General features: G+C 44.5%; 3 protein-coding genes across 4 annotated transcripts; 1 reads left to right on the forward strand and 2 right to left on the reverse strand.

Moving 5' to 3' along the window:
* Nucleotides 1-593: 593 nt before the first annotated feature.
* Nucleotides 594-9,026, reverse strand: nr1d2b (nuclear receptor subfamily 1, group D, member 2b). Of its 2 annotated transcripts, none has more exons than XM_076051540.1 (8): nucleotides 8,457-9,026; nucleotides 6,194-6,415; nucleotides 5,854-5,942; nucleotides 5,308-5,452; nucleotides 4,211-4,803; nucleotides 3,552-3,737; nucleotides 3,247-3,457; nucleotides 594-2,726 (listed from the first exon to the last, which is right to left on the reverse strand). In XM_076051540.1, the coding sequence occupies exons 1-8, from the start codon at nucleotides 8,473-8,475 to the stop codon at nucleotides 2,530-2,532; spliced, it is 1,662 nt and encodes a 553-aa protein (XP_075907655.1). In that variant the 5' UTR covers nucleotides 8,476-9,026; the 3' UTR covers nucleotides 594-2,529. The 2 variants fall into 2 exon arrangements, with proteins under 2 accessions (XP_075907655.1, XP_075907654.1); XM_076051539.1 differs by lacking the exon at nucleotides 8,457-9,026 and adding an exon at nucleotides 7,607-7,797.
* A 6,138-nt stretch (nucleotides 9,027-15,164) lies between these two features.
* rpl15 (ribosomal protein L15) lies at nucleotides 15,165-18,416 on the reverse strand. Its single transcript, XM_076051566.1, has 4 exons — nucleotides 18,353-18,416; nucleotides 16,904-17,085; nucleotides 16,678-16,814; nucleotides 15,165-15,521 (listed from the first exon to the last, which is right to left on the reverse strand). Exons 2-4 carry the CDS (start codon nucleotides 17,073-17,075, stop codon nucleotides 15,216-15,218), a joined length of 615 nt encoding a protein of 204 aa, XP_075907681.1. The 5' UTR covers nucleotides 17,076-17,085; nucleotides 18,353-18,416; the 3' UTR covers nucleotides 15,165-15,215.
* A 1,294-nt stretch (nucleotides 18,417-19,710) lies between these two features.
* nkiras1 (NFKB inhibitor interacting Ras-like 1) lies at nucleotides 19,711-22,594 on the forward strand. The gene is made up of 4 exons (XM_076051571.1): nucleotides 19,711-19,985; nucleotides 20,187-20,287; nucleotides 20,738-20,979; nucleotides 22,127-22,594. The coding sequence occupies exons 2-4, from the start codon at nucleotides 20,194-20,196 to the stop codon at nucleotides 22,367-22,369; spliced, it is 579 nt and encodes a 192-aa protein (XP_075907686.1). The 5' UTR covers nucleotides 19,711-19,985; nucleotides 20,187-20,193; the 3' UTR covers nucleotides 22,370-22,594.
* The last annotated feature ends 529 nt before the right edge of the window (nucleotides 22,595-23,123 follow it).

The raw sequence follows: 23,123 nt of genomic DNA on the forward strand, positions 1-23,123 counted from the left end.
CACTAAACTGGGGTTAGGGTTGAGGTTAGGGTTGGGGGGCTAAAGAACTGAATGGTTTCCCGAAGCAGCAAAAAATAATCCATTTATCAAATGTTTAGAAAGTCATCAATCAAAATATATCTGATATTTTTGCTTTGTGTGGTTGTTTTTTGGCATCATCTTCAGGGAGTTAAAAAGCTAAATAAAAAACACAAGTTGTTGGATGGGAGTCAAACCCACAACATCAAGCACCAGTCAGGCTTCAAGCAGCGTGAGCTAACTGTCCTGATGAGGTGACAGTTAATTTTATTGATCTTCGAACTGGACAATTTAGCATTAATCCAACTCTCCAGTCCTCCCGTTAACCATACTCAAATTCTGTCAATACATCTGTAATATAAACAGTTTAAAATAATTTGAAATAACAGTTTAAATAACAAGAGAATAAATCACGCAAACCAGCTCCAGTGACGTGGACGATTGTAAAAATTGAAAGAGTGAAAATTAAATTCTGAAAAAGGCCATGACGTGCAGCCTCTTACATCGAACACATAAAGCAACGCGTGGAATGTTGTCCACCAGCATGCGCACCAATAACCACCTCACAGCATGAGTTGCATTTATAAAATTTATTTATAGATATATTCATCTTTAAAGTGTATATGACAGTATGTATGTCTTTATATAGAAATCTATGCATACCTTTCACAGAGGAGAACAGAACCACATGTCAGCACTGTCAACACAATGACCGAAGCTCTGGATATTCAAAAGGCCAGACATTCTGAAATTTCACCGACAAAAAGGGAACAAAAAAGATGGCATCGCAAGGATATCTTAACACCAGCTCTCTCAGCTGCCGCCGGGATTTCACGAATGTCCTCTTTTTTTTTTTTTTAAAGTTACAATCACTTCAAGTGAAATTACAATCATGTTTCATATGAAATAGTCCTACCTATTGAGCCGAACGACACTCAGATAAAAGCGCGTGTACATTTCATAGAAACAGAAGTGAAGTTTATTCAAGCAAGCGGAAGCTGCTGGTGGCTTTTCAGACATTTCGGTGTTGTCCGCGGCCCGCTCTGGAACGCTGAGGTTGGGGGGGTGATGCGTCAGAAGCATCGTTGTCCTTGAGGGGGAGAAAGGTGGATCTGCAGGAGGGTGCCTGTTTGTGTCCCTGGTCAAGTGCTTCCCCCCGATTTCCGATGATCCACTGGTAGGGATGAAGGGTGAGGGGGTGGGCGGTAGGGTGACAATGGCTTTTGTCACAATGCCTGACTTGTTCCGTATCATGTCCACGACTGACGACAAACACAGCAATAGTGAGTAAACAAGTGCATTTAAGACTGAAGTATGACTCGTCCCTAGTTTGTCCCTAACTTGACTGACTCTCTAGCAACTAAACCTGGACCGCCGGGACTCCTTGACCACCTCCTAAGTGAGAGTCTGTCTACGTGTGTGTGTGTCGTCTTAAAATTTACAACTCAACCCCACCCCCCAACCGAACCCCCCGGAAAAAACAAACAAAAAGAAAATCATACAAGCACAGCACCGATTCATTTACTACCGTGCATCGCCCCCCCGCCCCGTATTTCTCAGCGCGTCGCTATACAGCTCAAAAAAACAAAAAAAAGCGGTCACATATTGCACTATGAATGCAAAATTACCAGTCTACAATATACAGAAAAGTGTGTCTAACACTTACTTTACAGTTGCGAACGTATAGTTACGCTACACACACAAACACAAAGGAACAATGTACATCAGTGTGTCCGCATTTTATGCATCACTATCGTGCAGGCAGTTGATGCTCTACAGTACAGTACATGAACATTTCACTCCAGGAAATCATAATTATGTCCCACCCCACCAAAACAAAAAAGTTCTCAAACATATTTTGGGATCTAACTTTATCACGCTGGTGCAGTGTAGAAGGTCACAATGAGTCACTGGAAATAAATTACACCTGTGGAATTAAATTAAAGCCATCTAAATCCATAATACTTAGGTATTGCAACGTTAAAAAGAACAAAATTAAAGAAGAACTTCTTCAAAATATGCCCCACCATTTCTTTTTAAACATAATTAGGAGTTTCACATTTATCTCTCTCTGCGAATGAGTCCGTCATTTTTCAATACGCTGCAGTGGATGTGACCCTTTACCCTGTACTAGATGAATAAAATTAGATATCACCTAGGTAGTTCATTAATGTCTGACTTCCATTTTACAGGCATAGCTATTGTTTGTTTTTTGTTGGGTGTGTGTGTGTGTGTGTGGTCCTCGTCCCCATTGAAAAGTCAAGTTTGTTTTTACCAAAGTTCATTTGTGCGGACATAGAGGACCCCTGACCCCTTGACCTCGCGGTTAGAGGCGCACGGGTGCAACGTGCGCTCTGGGCGGGAGGTGGGGCGAGTTTGAGGTCCACATGGCCTTCCTGGTCCCGTCGCGCGTGGGGGAGGGGGGGGGGGCTGTTTTTTTTTTTTTTTTCATAGTTTGTGTCAGAGACTGTTAAGTGCTATGAGGGAGGGGGGGGGGACTTTCAAGAACTTTCAAGAGTGGACCTTGAAGGCCAGCAGCTGCTCAGAGTGCATGTTGTTGAGCGAGCGCAGGTCTGGCAGCTTGAGCAGCAGCTTGGTGAAGACGGCCGAGTCGTTGGGGTGGTACTTGGTGATGAGGCCTCGCAGGGCGCTGATCAGCATCTCCTGCAGGGCCTCCACCGAGTTCACGTTCTCGATGCCTGAGCGATCTGGGAGAGGGCGCAGAGGAAGGACATTTAGGAGTGAGAATTATGAGGCAGAATCCAACAGTTTAGGTGTAAAAGGGTTCAAGTGTCTGTTTTATGCTTGTATGAAAAAAAAAAAGCATGTTTTTTTTGTGTTAACTTTATTTTCATTCACTCAAGATGAAAAGCTAAATGAAGACACCTGTGTATGAAGATTAATCTTTACAATGAGATTTTTGATTTACACAATGACAATTTCTGAACCCACTTGATGGCCTTGCACCTCTTTATATCTATGTCAAGACATTGCTAAATGTTCCCATTAGTGAAATAGTTATTATGTTTAAATTCATGTTTATTTCCAACATGTTTCTTATTCTTGAGCATTAGTTGATTTAAATAAGGCTGGATCAGCTTAGCTCGTAAGCTAAGGCTAGTGAAAGTTTACTATGGTGGATGCAGTTTTGTTTCAACTGCGCCACCGGAATTTCAAGTAAAGCGACACTGGGATGGTGCTGGTTGATCATCGCGTCGAGGAGCCCACCTGCCGACACCAGAACCACGGCGGTGAACAGGTTCATCTCCTCCTCGCTGAGGCCCAGGTTCATGAGCTTCTCGCTGAAGTCAAACATAGAGTTGAGCAGGTCGCCGGCCCCCATGGCCCTCAGCGTGTCCATGCTGTACTTCTTCCCGCCCAGGAACGTAACAGTGCGGTCCTTCACGTCGAACAGCGAGGCGAAACGAACCACCAACATCTGCGGGGGGGGGGACACAGACTTGTTCAGCCGCCTTGGACAGACCCGGGGTGAGGCAGGGGGATCGACGTGCGACCGGGGTGAGCGCTCGTACCTCGAAGGTGCCGGCCTTCAGCAGGCTGACCTGGTCGTGCTGGGACAGGTCTCTGAAGCCGGGGATCTTCTTGGCAAACTCCACCACCTCCTTGACGGCGGGGGTGAAGCTCTGGGAGAACTCCTCCCACACCGCGTGGCCGGACTTCTGGGGGTCCACTTGGGCGGAGGTGTTCATCGGGCAGACCTGGAGGGAGGGACGGAGACATTGGTATGAGATCATCAGCCTAAAAGAAGTGGGTGTTGCAGAAAACTACTGCCGGCCACCGCACGGCACAATTCAATTCCAGTTAAAGGTCCAGTGTGTAAAGTTTGGCCTTGCATATTTCTAAGGAAGCCTGGAGTGGACAATCCAGTTGGTCTGACAGCACATTTCGTATTTAGCGCAAAAAAAATTCCTTTAAATAAACCAACATAGGAGAAGGTAACCAGGTTTATGTGTGAACGCCTACTGTAGTTCACTGGCAAGCTCAGGAGAGGGACAGGTGATCGAAAGAGTACTGCAATCTAAAATGCAACCACTTGATGTCGCTGTTTCTTCCTCTGAAGCTCCTAGTTTCCACTCTACGTTCCCTTCACAACTCTTGTATAGCCCTGAATAAGCTGAAACACGCTGGAGCTCTGTCAGTTACACGCTCACGGTCGTCCGACTGGTCTTACCAGGTACATCCTGTTGCCCTCTCTGTTGGCCCCGGCGTCCACGGTCCCCGTGGCCCTCAGGCCTTTGTGTGCGTAGGCTGGACAGTGGCTGGGAGCAGAAGCCCTGGACATCCTGAAGGGGCAGTGGTTGGTGGCGTTCTCCCCGTGGCCAGCGGGGGGCTCCATGCTGGCCAGGTTGTTGCGGTGGTTCCAAGCGTCCTGCCGCTCGCTGCCGCCGCCGCCGGAGTTCTGGGCCGGGTCTGTGAGCGCGCCCTGCTCCTGGCTGTACATGAAGGTCTCCTGGTGGGCCCGGGCCACCGAGCCGATCACCTCCTCCTCACCGCTGTCCGAGGAGCTGGGCGAGGCCGAGCTGGGGCTGGTGTCCATGGCCACCGAGGGCTCGGGGTCCGAGCCCGAGTCCGACTGGCTCGACGGCGAGCTGGAGGGGGCGCTGCCGCCGCCGTCCTCCGAGGTAGCTTGAGGGGCGCCGGTTGGCAGCGGCAGCTCGTCGACGGGCAGCGTCTGGCTGTTGTTCATCATGTTGTTCATGGCACTCTGCATCTCCAGCAGCAGGCGCTGCTTCTCCCGCTTGGGGATTCGGCCAAAGCGAACGGCTGCACGTTGACACAGAAAACAGGAATCAGTCACCTTTGCCTTGATTGACGCCAGTCGTTTTTCAAAGTCATACAACCAGGATGAAATCTCTGACCTCGTCAAACATTGAGGCATTTGCAGGGTTCCCACTCATTTTCACTCGCTGTGTTTCCACTACAGTTTTTTGCAAAATGAAATAAATATTTCACAAATTCTGCCGTAATTCTCGTCAAATCTCGTCACGCAATGTTTTAGGAGAATTACATTTGCTTTTGTTTGTTCACATTTGTTTGATGTCAAGAATGGTTGTTCGATTTTTCTCTTCACGTCTCCTCCTCCAACCAATCATAACGCGCCATTTTCAAAACATTCATCAATTTTACAAAATTTCATGACTTTTCCAGGCCTGGAAAAATGGCATTTGCAAATTGCTGGGCTTATGGAGGTTTTCAGTGACCGTGGGAACCCTGCATTTGCTAAATATTCGCAGGTTAATAATCTTATTTTGAAACATGAACACTTACAATCTCTGGACATCCCCACCATCAGGCATTTCTTGAAGCGACACTGCTGGCACCGGTTTCTGTTGATCCTCATGATGGAGCAGCTCTCGTTCTTAAGGCACTTCTTGTACTGGATGTTCTGCTGGATGCTCCTTCGGAAGAAGCCCTGTGTGTTGACAAAGACAGAAGGCACAGGCTGTGATGACGACGTGACGACCCACTCTGTGCAACGCGCCGTCGAATTAAGACGGATTAGAGCTTCGCTTCAAAAATTCGAACGATGAATTCTCATTTGCGCATTAGCAAATAAACAGCGACGAGCTCCTGTGTGTGCGTAGGTGTCACACTGTGACGCGTTTGCTCCCCACGGTTAACTAGGCCACAGAGCGACATGAAGTCGGAGGGGCAGCTGATATAAATATGGGGAGGGTGAACTAGTTTCCCGGAGTCTCTGCTGAAACGGCGCAGACGGTTGGCAGTGACCCAGTTCAACTCTGAGCCCAAAGTCACCGCAGGAGCCCGGATACCGCGAGCTAGCGAGCGTTTTTTCCAGAGCGCAGCTCTCACCTTGCAGCCCTCGCACGCATGGACACCGTAGTGGAAGCCCGAAGCCACGTCGCCGCAAACTTTGCACTCCAGCATCAGGCCGCCGATCCCTGCAGGGCAGGAAAAAAAACACGTCTGTTGTCACAACAACAAAAATGCTCCATTGTGTGATTTCTGGCCGAGGAAAAACATTGCATGAGCGCGATGCGCGTTCCAGAATTTATCGCCGACCCGTTTACGGAAATCAGTCCAAACAGCTCAACTAAATTATCCAGTTTTCAAATGGTTTCACTCAAACTGGCAACTCGCACGTTAACAGGGTCATTTCTTCATTGCACACTTCAGAGCTAAGGCAACTTACTCGTGATGCTGCATTTGGAGCGGCTGCTCTTCTGAGGTCCTGGGGTTTTTTTGCCGCTGGCGGCGGCGAGTGCGGGGTCAGCCAGCTGACCCTGCTTGCGGTGGCTGGGCGAGGAGCCGCGGGGTGGCGAGGACGACTGGTAGCTGCCGTTGGAGGAGTCGCTGTGGCACGACTCCGGGCTGGAGCCAGAGCTGGAGGAGCTGATGTACGCTATTACGCCTCCTGGGATGCGAGAGGTAACAGAAACAAAAGATGTTGGCGGAGACTCGGCAGAGAGACGGGGGTTCTGTGAACACGGTTCGGTCAGGTGACGCGGAGGAGACCGCAGGGTAAATAACAACATCCTCCTGACTGGTCGCTGCGTGTCAACAGTTGTTGTGTGCGCGACGGTGCCGTTACAGCCTGAGCTCCTGAAACTCAAAACTGAGCACCACTAATAGTGAGTATTGTCAAATAGAAATACAAAGAAACCCGTTTCAAAGGTGTGCCTTCATAGAAGCAAAGGGCCCAGACAAAACACCTTAAAGTTAATATTCAATGAAATTCACACCTTTACAAAATATTCAAATACCGTTTTTCTATTTTTTAAGGATCTTTCTTTATTTATCAATAAGCAGAAAATGTATTTTAAAAAATCTATCTATCTATCTGTCTATCTGTCTATCTGTGTATGTATGTGTGTAATATTTAAGACCTGGCTCTTTTTTCCATCATGCACCAAATTTTTTCCAAGCCATTATCAACCGATGAAAAAAAAAACTCAAAGCCATACAGTGAGGTCTCAGATTACACCCCTTGCTGACGTCACTCAAGTATCTGTAGGCGGTGCATGCTTCCTGCTCTGTTCTGTAAGCAGGGCCGCCACTGCCGACTCCCTTCCTGCCTCCACAACAACATGTAAGAACCTATCGCCGCTGCAGATGGTTTCGTCTGGCAAAAAGAGGGCAGGCCGTGATACGACAGCAGGCCCGTCGACCAGTGGGAGCCCGGCAGAAGGAATGTGTCCGCCTCCGAGCCAGTTCCCCCCCCACCCACCTCCTCGACATAGGCTGACCTGATTTTATTTGCCTGCTATTCTCAATGATTAGGTAACAGACATTACATAATGTCAGCTTCACAAGGATGTGTGTAGTAGGTGGCCGGGGCCCCACCCAGAAGCCATTCACATACTGTACACTGGGCAGGCTAACGTACACAACTGAGATTACAAAATGTCATCTGGGGCAAGGCGACGCTTTAACTTGAAGAATGTGTGAACAATTTCTATTATCAGCACAAAGGGTATAGGCGTTGTGAGAGTGGCCTTTAGGTGTCTGACCCAATTTAAGGCCTTTCTGATAAAGAGCAAAGAATAATAATAATGATGTCCCACAAAAAAATATTTTTTTAAATGTATTGTTAATAGCTAATTACCTGAAAAATGAGCTTGATATGAATATTTTCGAAGAAGGTTGGCAAAAAAATCAAAGGAAACATACGACCTGATGATCTCACAGAGCCTAAATAAATAAATAATGAGGCCAGGAGTGGCATTCAAAGACAATCCACGACAAACAGTCATTCAATTTTCTAAAATAATGTGATGCGACACGCAAGACTTCCTCAAGTCATCGACGAACACACTTTACAAAACACGGATGTAAATTAACTCAACGGTAGCACCAACTTCCTATATTAAGTTTCCTTCCTGTGGATTCAACATCACTGCAACGCGCTGTGGGGCCCTGAACGCACCGCGCGCCCCCACGTGGAGAGGCTTGAAAGTGGGTCAGCGCGAACCGCCGCGAGACGCCTCTCACGTGTATCCGCGGCGAGAGCCGGCTCCGACTCCACGGGAGGAATTATGTAATGAGTACGTCACGGGGCCGCCGGCCAATCAGCGGCACCGCGCGGTGGCAGCGTAAACACAGGTGCACATGGCTAGGCTCGCGGTCCATGTGAGACAGCGCGAGAGCGAGACTCACCGCCGCTGCTGCAGTGGCCGCGAAACCGAGCTCGACTCGACCCAGTTCGTGTAACAACAACAGCAACTACTGCAAACACAGTTCACCTCCACGCACATTTTCACATCTAGCAGCACAAACTAGTTCTGTGGAATAATGATAATATAATGAGGTCGTTTCAGCGCAATAAGTTGGCGCTATTTAGCTTTAGCGTGTGCTACTTTTCTTCGCCGATCCCAGCGCAGAGAAATGGCCTTGCAGCGCTTTAGCAGCAAACGTTTTGAGCAACTGTTCAAAGTGGAAGCCAGAGGTGCACTTACCGGCTTTGGTTGACTCCATTTTTGTTTTTGTAAAGTTGTTGTCGGGGGGTTTTCCTCCTCCTGGTGCTACCTCGGTGTCGAAGCCGTCTTTCTTGTTTGGGTGCTCAGCAACTGGAAAGTCGCTGAATTTCGATTCGGGAAAGCGAGCTGTTGCGACGCCTACAGCAGTCGAACGAAAGCACCTGGAAACATGGTGTTTTCCGAAAAATATATGTCATCAAGGATTTACGAAAGCGTGAATTAGACGAGGAGGTCAAATGACATGTCGAGCCCAAGTTTGCTTTCTCCTCCTCGACCAACTCCGATTAATCCTCTTCTGGCGATCGAAAAAAAAGAGAGAGAGAGAGAGAGAGAGATAAATCCTCAGTCGAATAGAGCTGAGACTGGTAGGAAGAAGCCGCGGTCCATTCAGAGCCGCTTTACAGGAAGAAGGACGCCGATATCAATATGGAGGCGACGCAGCGAGCGACTCTGGTGGGGCGACTGGTCTGGTTTGGTTGCAGCGAATGTTTCGAGTACAGCGAGCACGGTGCGAGCAGTGTGCAACCATGTGACCTACTTCGTCGCCTCCTCCCCTTTGCAGCGCTGCAGCCACTGCTGGCGTCAATGTAACCCACTGACATACTTTCACCAATCAAAGTGAACGAAAACAGCTCGCCAAACCAACTCCCCGTCCTCGGAATAAGAAAGAAAGCTGAAAACTGTTGCTATCGGCATCGTGTTGGATCAGTAGCGGTTCTGCCGTGGCAGATGGGAGTTTATCTGTCTGGTGTCTCTGCACACAAGGGAAAGTTTTTTTGTTTTTTTTCTTACTTTGTTGACTCGTCTCGTTCTTTTGGTGTTAAAATCTGTTGAGGAAAAAGCGGGCTGGTACTTTAGATCATTACAAATACAGCGTCTTTTGGTTGATGCCACCGGTAAACCTTTGCTGTGTCCGGCAATTGAAAGTGAAGGTTTTCATTTGTTCTCATCGTTGATCATCCGAGATGGCAAAATAATTCACATTTTGTACTTAAGTTAGAGAAAGGATACTTGCGTAAAAATAATAAAATAAATAAATTAATAATAATAATAATAATAATAATAATAATAATAATAATAATAATAATAACAATAATAATAATAATAATAATAATAATAATAATAATAAAAGTAAGAAAGTACAAGTTCTGTAATGTATTTTAGGACAAAAAAGGGGGGGCTTATAATTTTTGTCGATCGTTTTGCAAAAATGAAGAGTGTGACAGAATAACCTGGACTGGATCATTTTTTAACAGCTATAGTTATAGTATACCATAGGGTTTTTTTTCTGTTCAAACTGCAGCACAACCAAACTCTTATCAATAATAGTCACAACCAGTCCGCCATTATTGGTTATTTTGATAACAATAACCAATGTTATTTTCTACATTTTTATTTTTCTCAGCACTGAAAATGCACTGGCCAGTGACGCCGGAGCCACGGTACTCAAAAGTGATCTCCCTGTAAAATATGATCCACTTTTACATTAAAGAGTGTTGTTCAAATAGCACCACTTCAAGCAACAACAACTGTAACAATAACAATAGTTAATAAGTTAATTACTTAAACAGAATTTGTCTTTCAAACAGTAAGTAAATAAATGATCAGAAAAATAAATACCCAATAAAGTGCACATACTTAAAATAAATAAATAAATAAAAAATCTCATAAAGTGCAGTAACAAAGTACTTCGCACTTTGTTACTTCCAACATGTTGATAATCATAAACAATGTATGAGCCTAAAGGACACACAGGGCAACGAATGATAACCAGGGAAATTGAAAATGATTAAAATGTCTTTTTGTTCTTGTGTGTATGACAGTTAGTGTGCCAATCTGAACCTGTTTAAATCCTGATGGGGAAAAACTAACAAACTATTTAAAGTAAATACATCAATTATACTTTGAGATTTACCATACTATGCTTTCACTTAATCAGCTTTTCCCACCGACAATGTCTCCCAAGGAATGAGAACAGTCCATCCTTTGCATCTTTTTCTCGCCTCGCTCCCCATAAAGTGTTAAAAGAGAGACGTGTGCAAATCAGCTGCCCGTGGTATCACAGACGTCACTAATAACTCACTGATTAGTCCCCTGGGTGAGACAACACCTTCATGCAGCTAGTTAACAGGTGAAGAGTCAAACACCGTGGGTTTTCAAAGACACTCATTTCTTGTGACTTTGCTTTTGTTCATTTTCAATAGACATTACATATCCCATTATATATTTTTCCCTCCTATGAGGTGGGTCACCAAAACACTCCATCCATCTGCTGCTGCTCCGGCCCCTCGGTCACATTTTAGAACCCCCAGCAGTCCAAGAGTTTTTCCACCCCTGTACTCGACTATCAGAATTATTTTTCTCAGCCTCTGGAGTCGTGCTGTCCGTCCCACACTACATACTTGGGGAGGTTAACATGACATGGAGAAGTTTCCTTCCTCCCAGTTTGACAACAGCATTCTGGAGAGCATCCAAAGTTACACACACACACACACACGCACGCACGAACACACACACGCACACACACACACACACACACACACACAAAATTGGCACTAGGCGTTTCCTGAGCTGCTCTCAATGCCAGATAATATTTCCCTATTTACTAACAATGGCACCATTTCTTTTTTTGAAGGAGTAAGTTATCCCACGCTGCTCCGTCCTGTCCTCCGCTTTCTATTTGGGGAGACTTGTATGCGCACGGGGTCAAAGGTCACTCTTGCCCACAGTCTAATGCAGGGAGTGACAATGGAGAGGCAGCAACGTGAGACACGACCCTGGTTTCTCTGCCTCCGCCCTTCCATGTTCTCATTCGACCCCTTCGCTCTGTGGGTCAGGGAATCGCTATTTCAGCAACGGATGGCAATATATTCTCACTGGGATCCAGTTGATTGAGTCGGAAGTCGTCTTCATGTGGGGAAACGTTTAGAACACTCGGGGGGGAAAGGAAACTCTCACTGAAAATAGAATAGAACTAAAGTGAAACAATTATTGTGTGTATTCTCAGCACCAGATCAGAGAACACTAGAATAATAATACATTTTATTTACAGGTGCCTTTCTGACACTTCACAGCATAAGACAATGCGATAAAGCAACGGTTAAAAGCTACACACAGAAAAAGAGTAAGTGATAAATAATTCAGTTTAATTCAATTAAAACAAATATAAAATGGAACAACACAGATGGACAGAGTAGCATAGTTTAAACAGACGGGTCTTGGGTCTGGATTTGAATATAGGAAGAGAGTTAATCAATACTTATCAGTATACCTGAAGACATATATCACACTGTTTTGCACCTAAATCCAGTCAAAATTCCGTATAAATGTGACACGAGACACAGACTCGAGCGAGGTGAACATCACTCAGCCACAAAACTGAAACCTCTGTCACAGGAAGTAGAGGAAGACCCCTGTTCTTGGTATTCATGGGGATATTATTTTACCCATGAGGGCGATTAAAATACTTTCTGTGTCACGGTGAACTGCCCTCGTGCCAATAGCACTCTCACATGGCGTCACTTGTTAAAATTGAAATTCTGCTCTTGACCATCGCCAGGCAGCATGGAGGCAAAGTGTCTCGCTGGCAGGATTCAGGGTTTTTTCTACAGACCTTTTCTACCTTGAAGATTGATAAAACATTATGATTACCATTTTTTTTATCATATCATTTGTTTGACAGGGTAAATTAAATAGCACCAAACTGAATGTTCCGCATGTTAATGTGATGTTGTGATCTTATCTTAATATCTTAATAAGCTTTTGAAGAAATGCCACCGGCCAGTGGTGTCATGATCCCTCTATCTGCACTTCCTTGGATTTTTTTGATGGTACTGGTTTGATGGTACTTGTCTTTCTCTTGTGTAGTCTCCAGGTTTTCTTGCTGTCTCAGTTTTCCAGCTTTTTGTGATTGTGTGTGATTGTCACCTGCATCTTATTGTCAACCCTGCTTTCTTTTGTGTGTCGTCATAAATGTTCCCTGCAAACTGCTCATGGGTTTTCATGTCAGATACCTTATGAATATGAAGATTATCTTTTTTACACATCTTTAATTACTGTAAACATTCATTATTTGAAATCAAAATTCCAATTATTTAATCTACTGACTACCCAGTTATGCCCCACATGCTGACTCAACCCATTAATATTAGTTGATTCAAGCTTTTAAAATCCCCTCATCTGTATTGATGTTCTTTCTTCAAAATTGAAAACACCTTGGCAAAGATTATTGCAACTCGCAACAAAATAACATGTTTGTAGCAGGGGACATAAATCTTAGGAATATTTTATTCTATTATATTCTTTTGTTTTTTATAAATAATATTTTAAGGCCCATTATTTACATTTTTCGATCCATCTACTGGTAAAAGAACAAAACAAAAAAACATACGTCGAACAATGTTTTCAAATGTCCCATTAGATTTTAACATCTTTTGCATCGCGAGTGTGAATCACAAAACTCATAACAAAGTGTCTGAAACTTACAATTGTTCTGTAACCAGTGAGCCCACTATTATATCACATTTCTCTCCTTTTTTCCCCAGTTCTTCCCATGCTCTGTGTGTTGTACTCCTCCGTCAGATTTTGCCAGAGAACATGTGTTTTCCATGGTCGTGACAGGTCAAAACCATGCAACTAATAAAATGAAAATGTTTCAACTTTTGATTGCAGTTTTTTCGAGCAAAATAACTGCTAATAGAATCACTTCACAGAGGAAAAATGTGCAGCCACAGGTGCAAAATAACGCCCCCTTCTGGATGGACCTCCCATCGCTTTCCTGGATGACGTGAAGAACTGCAAAAACAAGAATATAGTGAGTTTTGCAGCATTTTATTATTGCATTTTGGGAAGACATACATGTGCCCGAAAGTTGATTTCAGACAGAAAGACAGCAGATGTCACTTGTACAGACTTGAGCTCGATACATGTTTAACCCACACTCTACGTGCAGTGATCAGCTGAAATCGATAAGCAGGCCATTGAAGGGCGTTTGGAAGAGCTTGAGAGCTTCATATTCTGGTCTTTAAACGCCTCTTGGGTTACGTCTTTCCCACACTTCTCCCCTGAGCCTAAATCTCTCTTCTCCTGCAGCAGGTCGACTGCAGTCGCACACATTCAGCCACGACAACCAGTGTGAGAAGACAGAGTGTTGGTTAACACCGTGCTGCATTTGAGTTAATGTTTACAAACAGCTGCCCAGGTTGGCTGTTCGCATCCTATAATAGCACGTCTGGAAGCAGGTCAGTATTTAAAGAAAACAGAAAAGGCTCCAGATTAGGTTTCCCCTCTTGTCGTTGTTTTTTTTGTTTGTTTGTTTTTTTGGGGTAGAGGGGAGGGGGTGAAGTCACAGCTTGTAACAGAGGAATCAGTTTAGTTGACAAAAATGGTTTCAAATCTCATCCCCAGAGATTTTTTTAGGGATCTTTAGTGCCCTTTTTTGAGGACTGCGGTAACTTTATCCCAAAACACCAAGACGCTTTTGAAGAATTCTGCACGTTTCAACTGAACAAACCTGTCTAGTATTGTGTCAAAACACAATGCGCATCGCTGTGTAACTCATCCATAGAGGTTCAGTTGCAGGTCACTGGCTGTTCAACGTCCTAATATCACCTGTGTGTGGACACATCTGTAGACAAGCTGTCATTACATATGTTTGTATACGTCTGTTGTATTCCGCTATATTTCATAAGTATTTACATCGTTGCAGATGGAGGCGTGAACTAACGCATAAAAAACACATCTTAAACACAACAATTTCAATACAGGTGCAACTAAACACTATTTAGATGTGTGACTAATTTGTACATATAATGTATTTCTTTATTTCTTTTTATGTCACTCTTTGCACTGTATATGCTGCTCTAACAATGCAAGTTTGCCCAATATGGATTAAATGACGGCACTCTTATTCTTAGCAACACCGAGACCTCAGGTTTCAGGTATTTCTTGGCCGTCATGTCAAGTTCCAATCTCACGGTGGTAGAAAACCCAGACCATAATAATAATTAGAGCTTTAATCACGGGCTCGACTTGTCGGCGCACGTTCAGTTCATTTTGCCTTTGAAAGTCACACAACCAATTGTTCGCACCGCAGCCACTGTCTTTGAGGCTCAACACTAAGAGTGAACTGTAGTGGACTCTGACGGACGCTTACGCCACTGGTGTTTATGTGAATCCCTGCTGCTGAGTGAGGTCATGATAAAAGTCACCAACCAGCCCTGATCAATGTGTAAAAAAATATATATATATTTCGTCTCCTCCTCCGTCCAATCATAATGCACCATTTTCACTGGTCACTTGACACCATATGTCACGTCCACTGATGTGTTAATGTGAAAAAAGTGTTTCCATGACACTTTTGCGATACTCCTCTGCACGGATACGTCTGAAAAACCACCTCATGAGAGCATCAAAACCTTTAAGCCATACTTGAGAAATTTTTCCTAAGTTTAGGTGCTTCCATGAACAGTTTTTATTGTGATATTTAGGTTTTGAGCAATTCTAGGGGTCGTGGAAACGCAGCTATTGAACTCAATGAGTCCAGATGACAAAGTTCCTAGGAACTGCAGGTACTTTGCGAAAGCTCTTAAGAAAAATTATTTTTTTCCTCACCAATCTACAAATGTAATCAATCTGGATGTTCCAAGATTATTTTCTCAAGTGAAAAAAAGGAGGCAGTCGAGTGTGTCACCATAAAAAGGATGTTTATTTTTTGAATGTACAGATCTCTAGCGCCCTCTAACGATAGCGGTGCAGCTGCAGGGTGTTGCGCCTCTTCCAGGCAGCACGGCGGGAGCCTCCGATGGTCAGGTGGAACTTGTGGCCCTTGCCCAGGCCGCGGCTCTTCTTTCCTGCAGAGGTCAGGCCGCGCATCTCCCGGTGCTTGTGCACCGCCTTTGTGATCCATTGGGTGTCGGGGTTGCGTCTGACGGCCTTGTGGAAGGGGTCGATCAGGATCACCTCGAAGAACTTGTAGGTGGAGTCCTCGCCCACCCAGTAGGAGTTGAGCACTCGGAGGCCTCCGCAGTGACGCCCAGCACGCTCCTGCAAACACAAGGAGCGCGGCGACCGATTAGCATCCAGTGGGTTTACCATCAAACTGGACCCGACCTGGTGGTGAGCTGGTTGACTGCAGTGCTGATAGAAGCACCGAGCTGCAAACTGAGGTTCCATGAAAGTGTAAAACCAGAGTGCTGTTGCAATTTATGTCCAACGTGACGAGCTGAAGATGCAGGTGCCAACTTCAGATGTTAGCAAAAGTTGCTTCGATATAACAAAACACAGTTTAATTAAACAATTATGGACAGAACTGCACCAGCATCGGATTCAAAGATGCAAGAAACTGATTGAAAAGAAAATAATCTGTCCTGTCTCATCTTTCTGATCACGCAATGACTTAAACAAACATGGATTTAGAATAAAAACAGTCTATGATCATCTTATTGCTGGGTCTCATAAATGTCATCCAGTGTTGTACGGATGACATAAGAAAGACATTAACTTTGATTTTTCCACCCGTCAGTCTTTCAATGAGGAAATTTCACATGATAATTATATCAATTTCAAAAAAGGGTTTTTGGAAATGGAGTCCATAGTAATATTAAAAGTAAGGATTAGCGGCTTTTTGTCGTTCGTCCACACATTGTCACATTATGGACTGTTGACTGTGGTTTTGGAAAATTGACTGAGAATGTTCTGTTTGAACGAAATAAGTCGGCATTAAGTAAACATAATGCGCAGAGTAGTTTGACAACAACATAAATGTTCCCTCTCCAAGTAGAGAATCACCAAGGAGGAGGAGACATAGATCTGTACTGATCTTCGACATTATATGTGTGTGTGTGTGTTTGTGAAGGTAAAGTCATAGCATCACAAAATTGAGGATTCTATAACCAACGACAATTCTATTAACACAATGAGAAAAATATGTGAGAACAGTTCATCTGAAGGCTGATCAAAGTCCAGCGAGTTTTGTTTCATCAATCACAAAGAGTGCACACGGTTATTTCATTCTCTGCCAAGCACGACCATGACAATATTGTCACTTGTAACAAACACTACACACTGACCCAACAGCATAAATTTTAGCAGCTCTGAAAAAAAGAGAAATGTTACAACAACCCTCCAGAGATGCAACCAGCTACTACTTGTTTAACAGCAGCAATGCTGATCATGAAGCTGTAATGACAGCCGTCCATACCTCAGCAGTGGACTGCAAGCTGCGGGCAAACTTGATCTGGTTGACGCCATGGTGCACTGGCTTGCCATAGGTGGCGCCCTTGGGCACGGGGCGCTTGCGGCCACCACGGCGCACACGGATGCGGTAGATAACGTAACCTGTCAGGAGGAAAAACCCACAGTGAGATTGACGGTGCGGGGGGGGCAGGTTTCTGTGCGAGATCCCGGTTCTGTTTCCTCTCACTCACCCTGCTTGGCCTTGTATCCCAGCCGGCGAGCCTTGTCGGGTCTGGTGGGTCGCGGAGCGCGGTGGAGGCTGGACAGCTGGCGGTACTGCCAGCAGCGTACACGCAGCAGGAAGCGCATCACGTCGGACTGCTTCTTGCGCCATAACTCCTGCATATACTTATATGCTCCCATGTTGATTTATCTGCAGAGAAGAAGCGACATCAGGTTAAGCATCTTGGGGAAACCACCTGCTTGTGGACCAGACATTTCACTGAACATAATCTATTCAAAACCAAGTCTATGATGGTCCCTTAAAATACAGAATTGTCCCGTATTCGACAATGAAGTGGTGCGGCCCGAAAAGTTTTGAACCGATATGGGACGGAGTTTGTCCCATATTTCTGAGTTGTCTTGAACGTAAATTTATTTTCGCTGCAAACTCATGTTTGTTTCCATAGAGTTTGCATTCAAAACCGTAATCTCATCACTGCAGGCAATACCATTACACAACAACTGTGTACTGGCTGCGTAGCGCGTGTAGGGCCAGGATTGCTTTTTTTTCCAGCTTTATCCAATTCCATTGTAAATCCATCCTGAATTTTATTAATTGTAAAAATATGTTCATTTAAAAGATTTTGATACAATTTAAACATTATTTCTACTGTCTACTGGTAACAAAGCAGTTCAAACTGTGTGAAACGTATACTTTTTTAGAAACCCTATTTTAAGTGATGAGTTACCATGACTGGCGAGCCACTGGCCAGTGATGGTCAGGACCCCGGCCATCACCTTTATTTTTGTGAAAGTTGGTAACACTAAATGAGCAAATCTTTTTTTTACAGGTCAGTTTCAACAACTCTAGTTTCAACACTGGAGGCGCTACTACCAGTCATTCAAGTTGGAGCCTTTCGTTCTATCAGTGCTGGACAAATGGCATTAAGGGCGAAATAGCTCAATAGCCAGTGTTTTAACTACTAACCGGCGGCGTGATTTTTTCGGGTGTCTTTACACCGCTTGCAGTAGTGACAGTTACACGTGCGAGCTCCGTAAATATGACTAGATGTTTGGACTAGCATTCTAGCATTAGCAACATTAGCCAACGACTCGGAACAACCAGAAAACTGTACGACTGCAGCAACGGAAGGCGCAGCAGCCACCGTTGTGCGATTTATTCGCCAAACGTACACATAAATGTGACAACTCTTTTCATTCCACACGAATAGCAGCCCGACACGGTGCTAACGTGTTAGCCCGGTAGGTTCTGTGGCTAATGTGTCGGTACATCTTAGCACTGGAAAGAGAGGGACTATTGAACGTTTGCTACAATCCCGGATTAAAAATAATCATGCCATGAAAGTTGTAGACGAGTTTTCTATCTGTGGGACACGACTACTGGTCAGATGTAACGCTCTTGTATGAAGATTTTAATGGATTGCTCAGAGTGTAAAAGCATAGAAATTGTCGCTTACATGATGGCGTACCAGCCGGAAAGAGAGAGGCAAAGTACCCAGCATGCCTTATGAAAACGGCTGTGACGTATTTCCTGTGTTCGTCTCGCGGGGAATGTAGTCTTTATTCGCCTGTTATACATTTTGACTTAGCTGTTGTTTGAATTTTTGCGCTATGGCCAAATCAATTACATTTCTGTCAGTTTTTAAAAAGAAAGAGCTTCTTTTTCTTCTTGACGTTTTTCGATACATGGTGCTATAAAAATGTATGATTTTAAATGAAATTTAAAATCAGATATTCCAAAAGGCTAATTCAGAATCAGAATTGACTCCGGTTTTTTCTCTATTCTACTACTTAGGTTAAAACAAACAAACAAAACAAACTACAGAAAAAGTAAAAAGTAAAAAGTAAGGGTAAACAAGTAAACAATGTGCAACCAGAAGTATAAATAAACTATAAACAGTGTGCAACTTGGTGGAGTAAAATGAGGATCTATATACAAGTCTTCTTCTTCTTCTACCGCTTCATCCGTGGGTCGGGTCGCGGTCTACACAAGTCTACACAGTATATATAAATAAAATATATATAGATAGAGGGATATATGTATGCAAGTATATGTGCACATATACCTAAAAAAAAAAATAATATAAAAAATATATACAAGTCTGTCTAATATTCCTAATATAAAATATACACAAGTCTACATATGTATACCCTGTGACAGTAAAATAAAATAAAAAGAAACAAAAAGAAAGTCGAGTGGAAATGTTCAGTGTAGTGCAATAATGTAATGTAAACACCAATGTTAACAGCTAAACAGTAGTGCAGTATGAGCAATGTAAACAGGTAAACAGGTGTAAACAGGTGAAGTGGAAGGACAGTTATTGCACAGTAACTGCTCCGAGTCTCTAATGAGCTGGTGTCTGCTGGTTTTTGCGTACAGTGCTCTGTGCCGCCGACCAGAGGGGAGGAGTTTGAAAAGTCTGTGTCCTGGGTGTGAGGGGTCCAAACCAGACAGTGATGGAGGTGCAGAGGACAGACTGGATGATGGCAGTGTAGAAGGTGATCAGCAGCTCCTGAGGCAGGTTAAACAAATGATGTAGTCATTGATGGAATCATTTATTGATCATCTGTGTGGTTCTATCTTTGTGACAAGACTTTATTTCCTAAGCACCTTGGTTTTTTTCTTCTTCTTGTGTTCCAGTGGAAAAAAATGTAATGGTTTAAAAAAAACAAAAAAAACTTCTTCCAATAATAATAATAATAATAATAATAATAATAATAATAATAATAATAATAATAATAATAATAACTTATTTAACAAAAGTGTTTTACATTTGGGCTTTTGGCAAGACTTTTTTCGAAATCGAAACGAAATCGAAACAAAATCACAACGCGAATCCTAACTGTAAAAATAAGGTTGACGAGAAAAAAACACAGGAGAGCACGCTCAAGTATACTTAGCAAGACGATAATACATCAATGAAGTGATGGAAACCATTAAAAGCGAAACAAGGCATTCAGCATCATAAACCGAGGTAATAAACGGGTACAAAAGGGCAATGCGCATGCTCAGTGACGGGAACATTGGCTTGTCATGGATTCTCCGGTTTGGACGCAGCATTTGACGTGACTCCTGCGCTCCTCCGTCAAGTAAGCAACTTTTGTACAATTCCGCCGGTTCTCCACGACTGTGTGTCCACAGCTGCAGCCGGCTTCACGCCGCCCGCTCCACCAGGAAGTGGTAGGCGCTCGCAAACTAGCCACCGGAAGCTATCCATGCTAATGTTGTTGTAGCATCCCCGTGACAGATGATGGAAGTCGAGTGTCGCTCTCCTCGCTGTGCTGCTGCAGGCTCGACATGGGGAAAGGCTGCAAGGTGGTGGTGTGCGGCCAGGCGGCGGTGGGGAAAACCGCGATACTGGAGCAGCTGCTGTACGGGAACCACACCGTCGGTACGATGTCAGCCAATCAACAACCTGCGTTTTAAAATTTATTCTCCGTGTCTGTACTAGTAGTAGCCCAATCTTTCTCTCTCTCTTTCTTTCTTTCTTTCCTCCTCTCCTACGTCCTTCCTTCTTCGTTCCTTCCATCCTCCTTCCTTCCTTCTTCGTTCCTTCCTTCATCCTCCTTCCATCTGTCCTTCCTCTTTCCTTCTCCCTTCCTTCCTTCTTTCCTTCCTTTCTTCCGTCCTTCTTCCTTCCTCCTCTCCTACGTCCTTCCTTCTTCGTTCCTTCCATCCTCATTCCTTCCTCCTTCCTTCTCACTTTCTACCTTCTCCCTTCCTTCCTTCCTTCCTTCCTTCTTCCTTCCTGCCTTCCTTCTTGCTTCTTTCATTCCTTCCTATTTCCCTCCTTCCTTCCTTCCTTCCTTCCTTCCTCCATCCTTCCTCCTCTATCGTCCAGGTTCTGAGTCCAGTGAGACCCAGGAGGACGTGTACGTGGCCTGGGTGGAGACGGAGCGCGGTGTGCGGGAGCAGTTGCGGCTCTACGACACCAGGGGGCTTCACGACGGCCAGGAGCTGCCCAGGCATTACTACTCGGTGGCCGACGGCTTCGTCCTGGTCTACAGCGTGGACAGCCTGGAGTCCTTCAGGAAGGTGGACGCCCTGAAGAAGGAGATCGACAAGTCCAGGGACAAGAAGGAGGTGCGGCTCTCACTGTCTACCCTGCAGCCAGACTGGGTGATTGTTGTGACTTCAGCGCTAGCTTGTTGGCGAGAACAGGAAGATGGTGGAAAGTAGAAGTTTAACGTGTACACTACCGTTCAAAAGTTTGGGCTCACTGACTCATTATAACTAGTTTCGTGAAATAATGATCAGTCAAAATGTGCTTAACACGTATGGGAACATTTAATTTTCTTTTTGACTGGTGGACCACGATGGGTTCTATAAATATGTATGCGGAATAGGTGTCGAAAACATCATGTAGCTTTAATGTCAATTGAAGCTACAAATGGAACAGAAGCAAAGTTACAACAACATATGTGTCATGGAAGCCCCACGGTATCTAGCTCTTTATTGAAACGACTCTTAAAACACTGGGAGAATGGTAGTTAGCTAGTTTATGACTTACTGACTATTAATACCATTTGTTCAAGTTTGGCGGGCCGCATTCAAAAGATTGAGGGGCCGCATATGGCCCCCGGGCCGTAGTTTGCCCATGCCTGGCCTAAATAACCACGATGCTTTGTTGACTCTTTTAAGGTTCAGCACACGCGACTAAGTGTGATTATCATACAGAGCTTTCTTTCAGAAATGTCTTTCAACAGTTGTAAAGCATTCAACTTCTATAATGACGGCTGCGTATTGCAAACCTGATATTCATTCTCTACAGTCACATTCAATGAGACGTTCAAGGCAACAATTCTCAAAGCCATCCCATAATGTGTTCAGCGCATCCTGGCCGATTTCCCTGCACCAGTAATGTTCTTGCAGCATTCCAGTAGATTATTCCATGAAGCTGCTTACAATGGAGTTCAATGCAGAAATGAATCCAACTCAAAATCCAATTCATTCTCACCGACCACCCCGACTGTGTTGTTGGAGGTTGGTTTTTTTTTAACGTCCAAGCCTTGGTTATGTAATGTGATGACGCTGCACAGAGTCACTCTGTTCCATCATAAAACAATTTAACAGAGGTCGTGTCCATAAAAAGCAGCGACCTTTGTAACTTGTAGCAGGTGATTAGCAGGTGCTCGACGCCTTTGACTCTCCAGTGATTCACGTACAAGCAAAACAAAAAGATGTGAGGAATAAAAGTGAGTCGGAATTGATTTGATTGTCACCCCCCCAGGTGACAGTCATCGTCCTGGGCAACAAGTCGGACCTGTGTGAGCGCCGGCAGGTGCAGGTGGAGGAGGCGCAGCAGTGGGCTCGGGTGGAGAAGGTGAAGCTGTGGGAGGTGAGCGTGGCCGAGCGCTCCTCCCTCATGGAGCCCTTCACGCAGCTCACCAGCCGCCTCACGCAGCCGCAGAGCAAGTCGTCCTTCCCGCTGCCGGGCCGCAAGAGCAAAGGCACCTCGTCCAGTGACATGTGAAGACCCCCCCCCCCAACCCCTCCCCCGACCTTTTCATCCATCCATCCATCCATCCGCCCTACAGGTGTGTCCAGATACTGTGAAAGTTTGGGAAATCTTCTAATATGAATATAAGTACATGTTAGGAGAACTCCTCCAGCAGAGGCAGCCAGCCGGTGTCTTCACTAGACAACCACTGATGCTCCTTTTCCATTTGAACCACAGATTGAATGAAATGTATTTAAATACAGCCCCCCCACCCCCGTATTTCACACACTGGATAGTTGCCCACCTGGTCAGGTAGGCCAGTTATTGTGGAAGCCCGCAGTCGGTTGCCTCGATTCTCAGCAGCAAACGACAAACAAAGCACCGACCAAATGTCCGACCTGTGAAACGCTGCATTTAACTGTTGGCCCTTTGTTATCTTTCCATCAAATGAAAAGCACTTTACTACCAAAGATGAGGCAAAACAGACTTCCCTATTTACGCTTATGAACTGCACTTGAGATAAAAAAAAAAAGAAAAAGAAAGAAAAGTGTTTACTATTCTTTTCAGTTTGGAAAAGAAAATGTCTTCCAATCTATCGATGCATGTTTACTCCCCTGTGTTGATTTTGAGGAGATTTGATGCGACTTTACTTCCTGTGCGACTGAAGAGATTCAAGTGTAGCTGATTTGACTTCCAGCACCAGGCTGTCTGTTATTCTTTGATTTAAAGGAATTATATTTGTATGTATGTATGTGTGTGTATGTATTATACATACATATATATACGT

This window comes from Nelusetta ayraudi, unplaced genomic scaffold (genome assembly GCF_046127955.1).
Source record: "Nelusetta ayraudi isolate G7.1 ecotype Tasmania unplaced genomic scaffold, CSIRO-AGI_Nayr_v1 ptg000135l, whole genome shotgun sequence".
In the NCBI taxonomy this organism is placed as follows: Eukaryota; Metazoa; Chordata; class Actinopteri; order Tetraodontiformes; family Monacanthidae; genus Nelusetta; species Nelusetta ayraudi.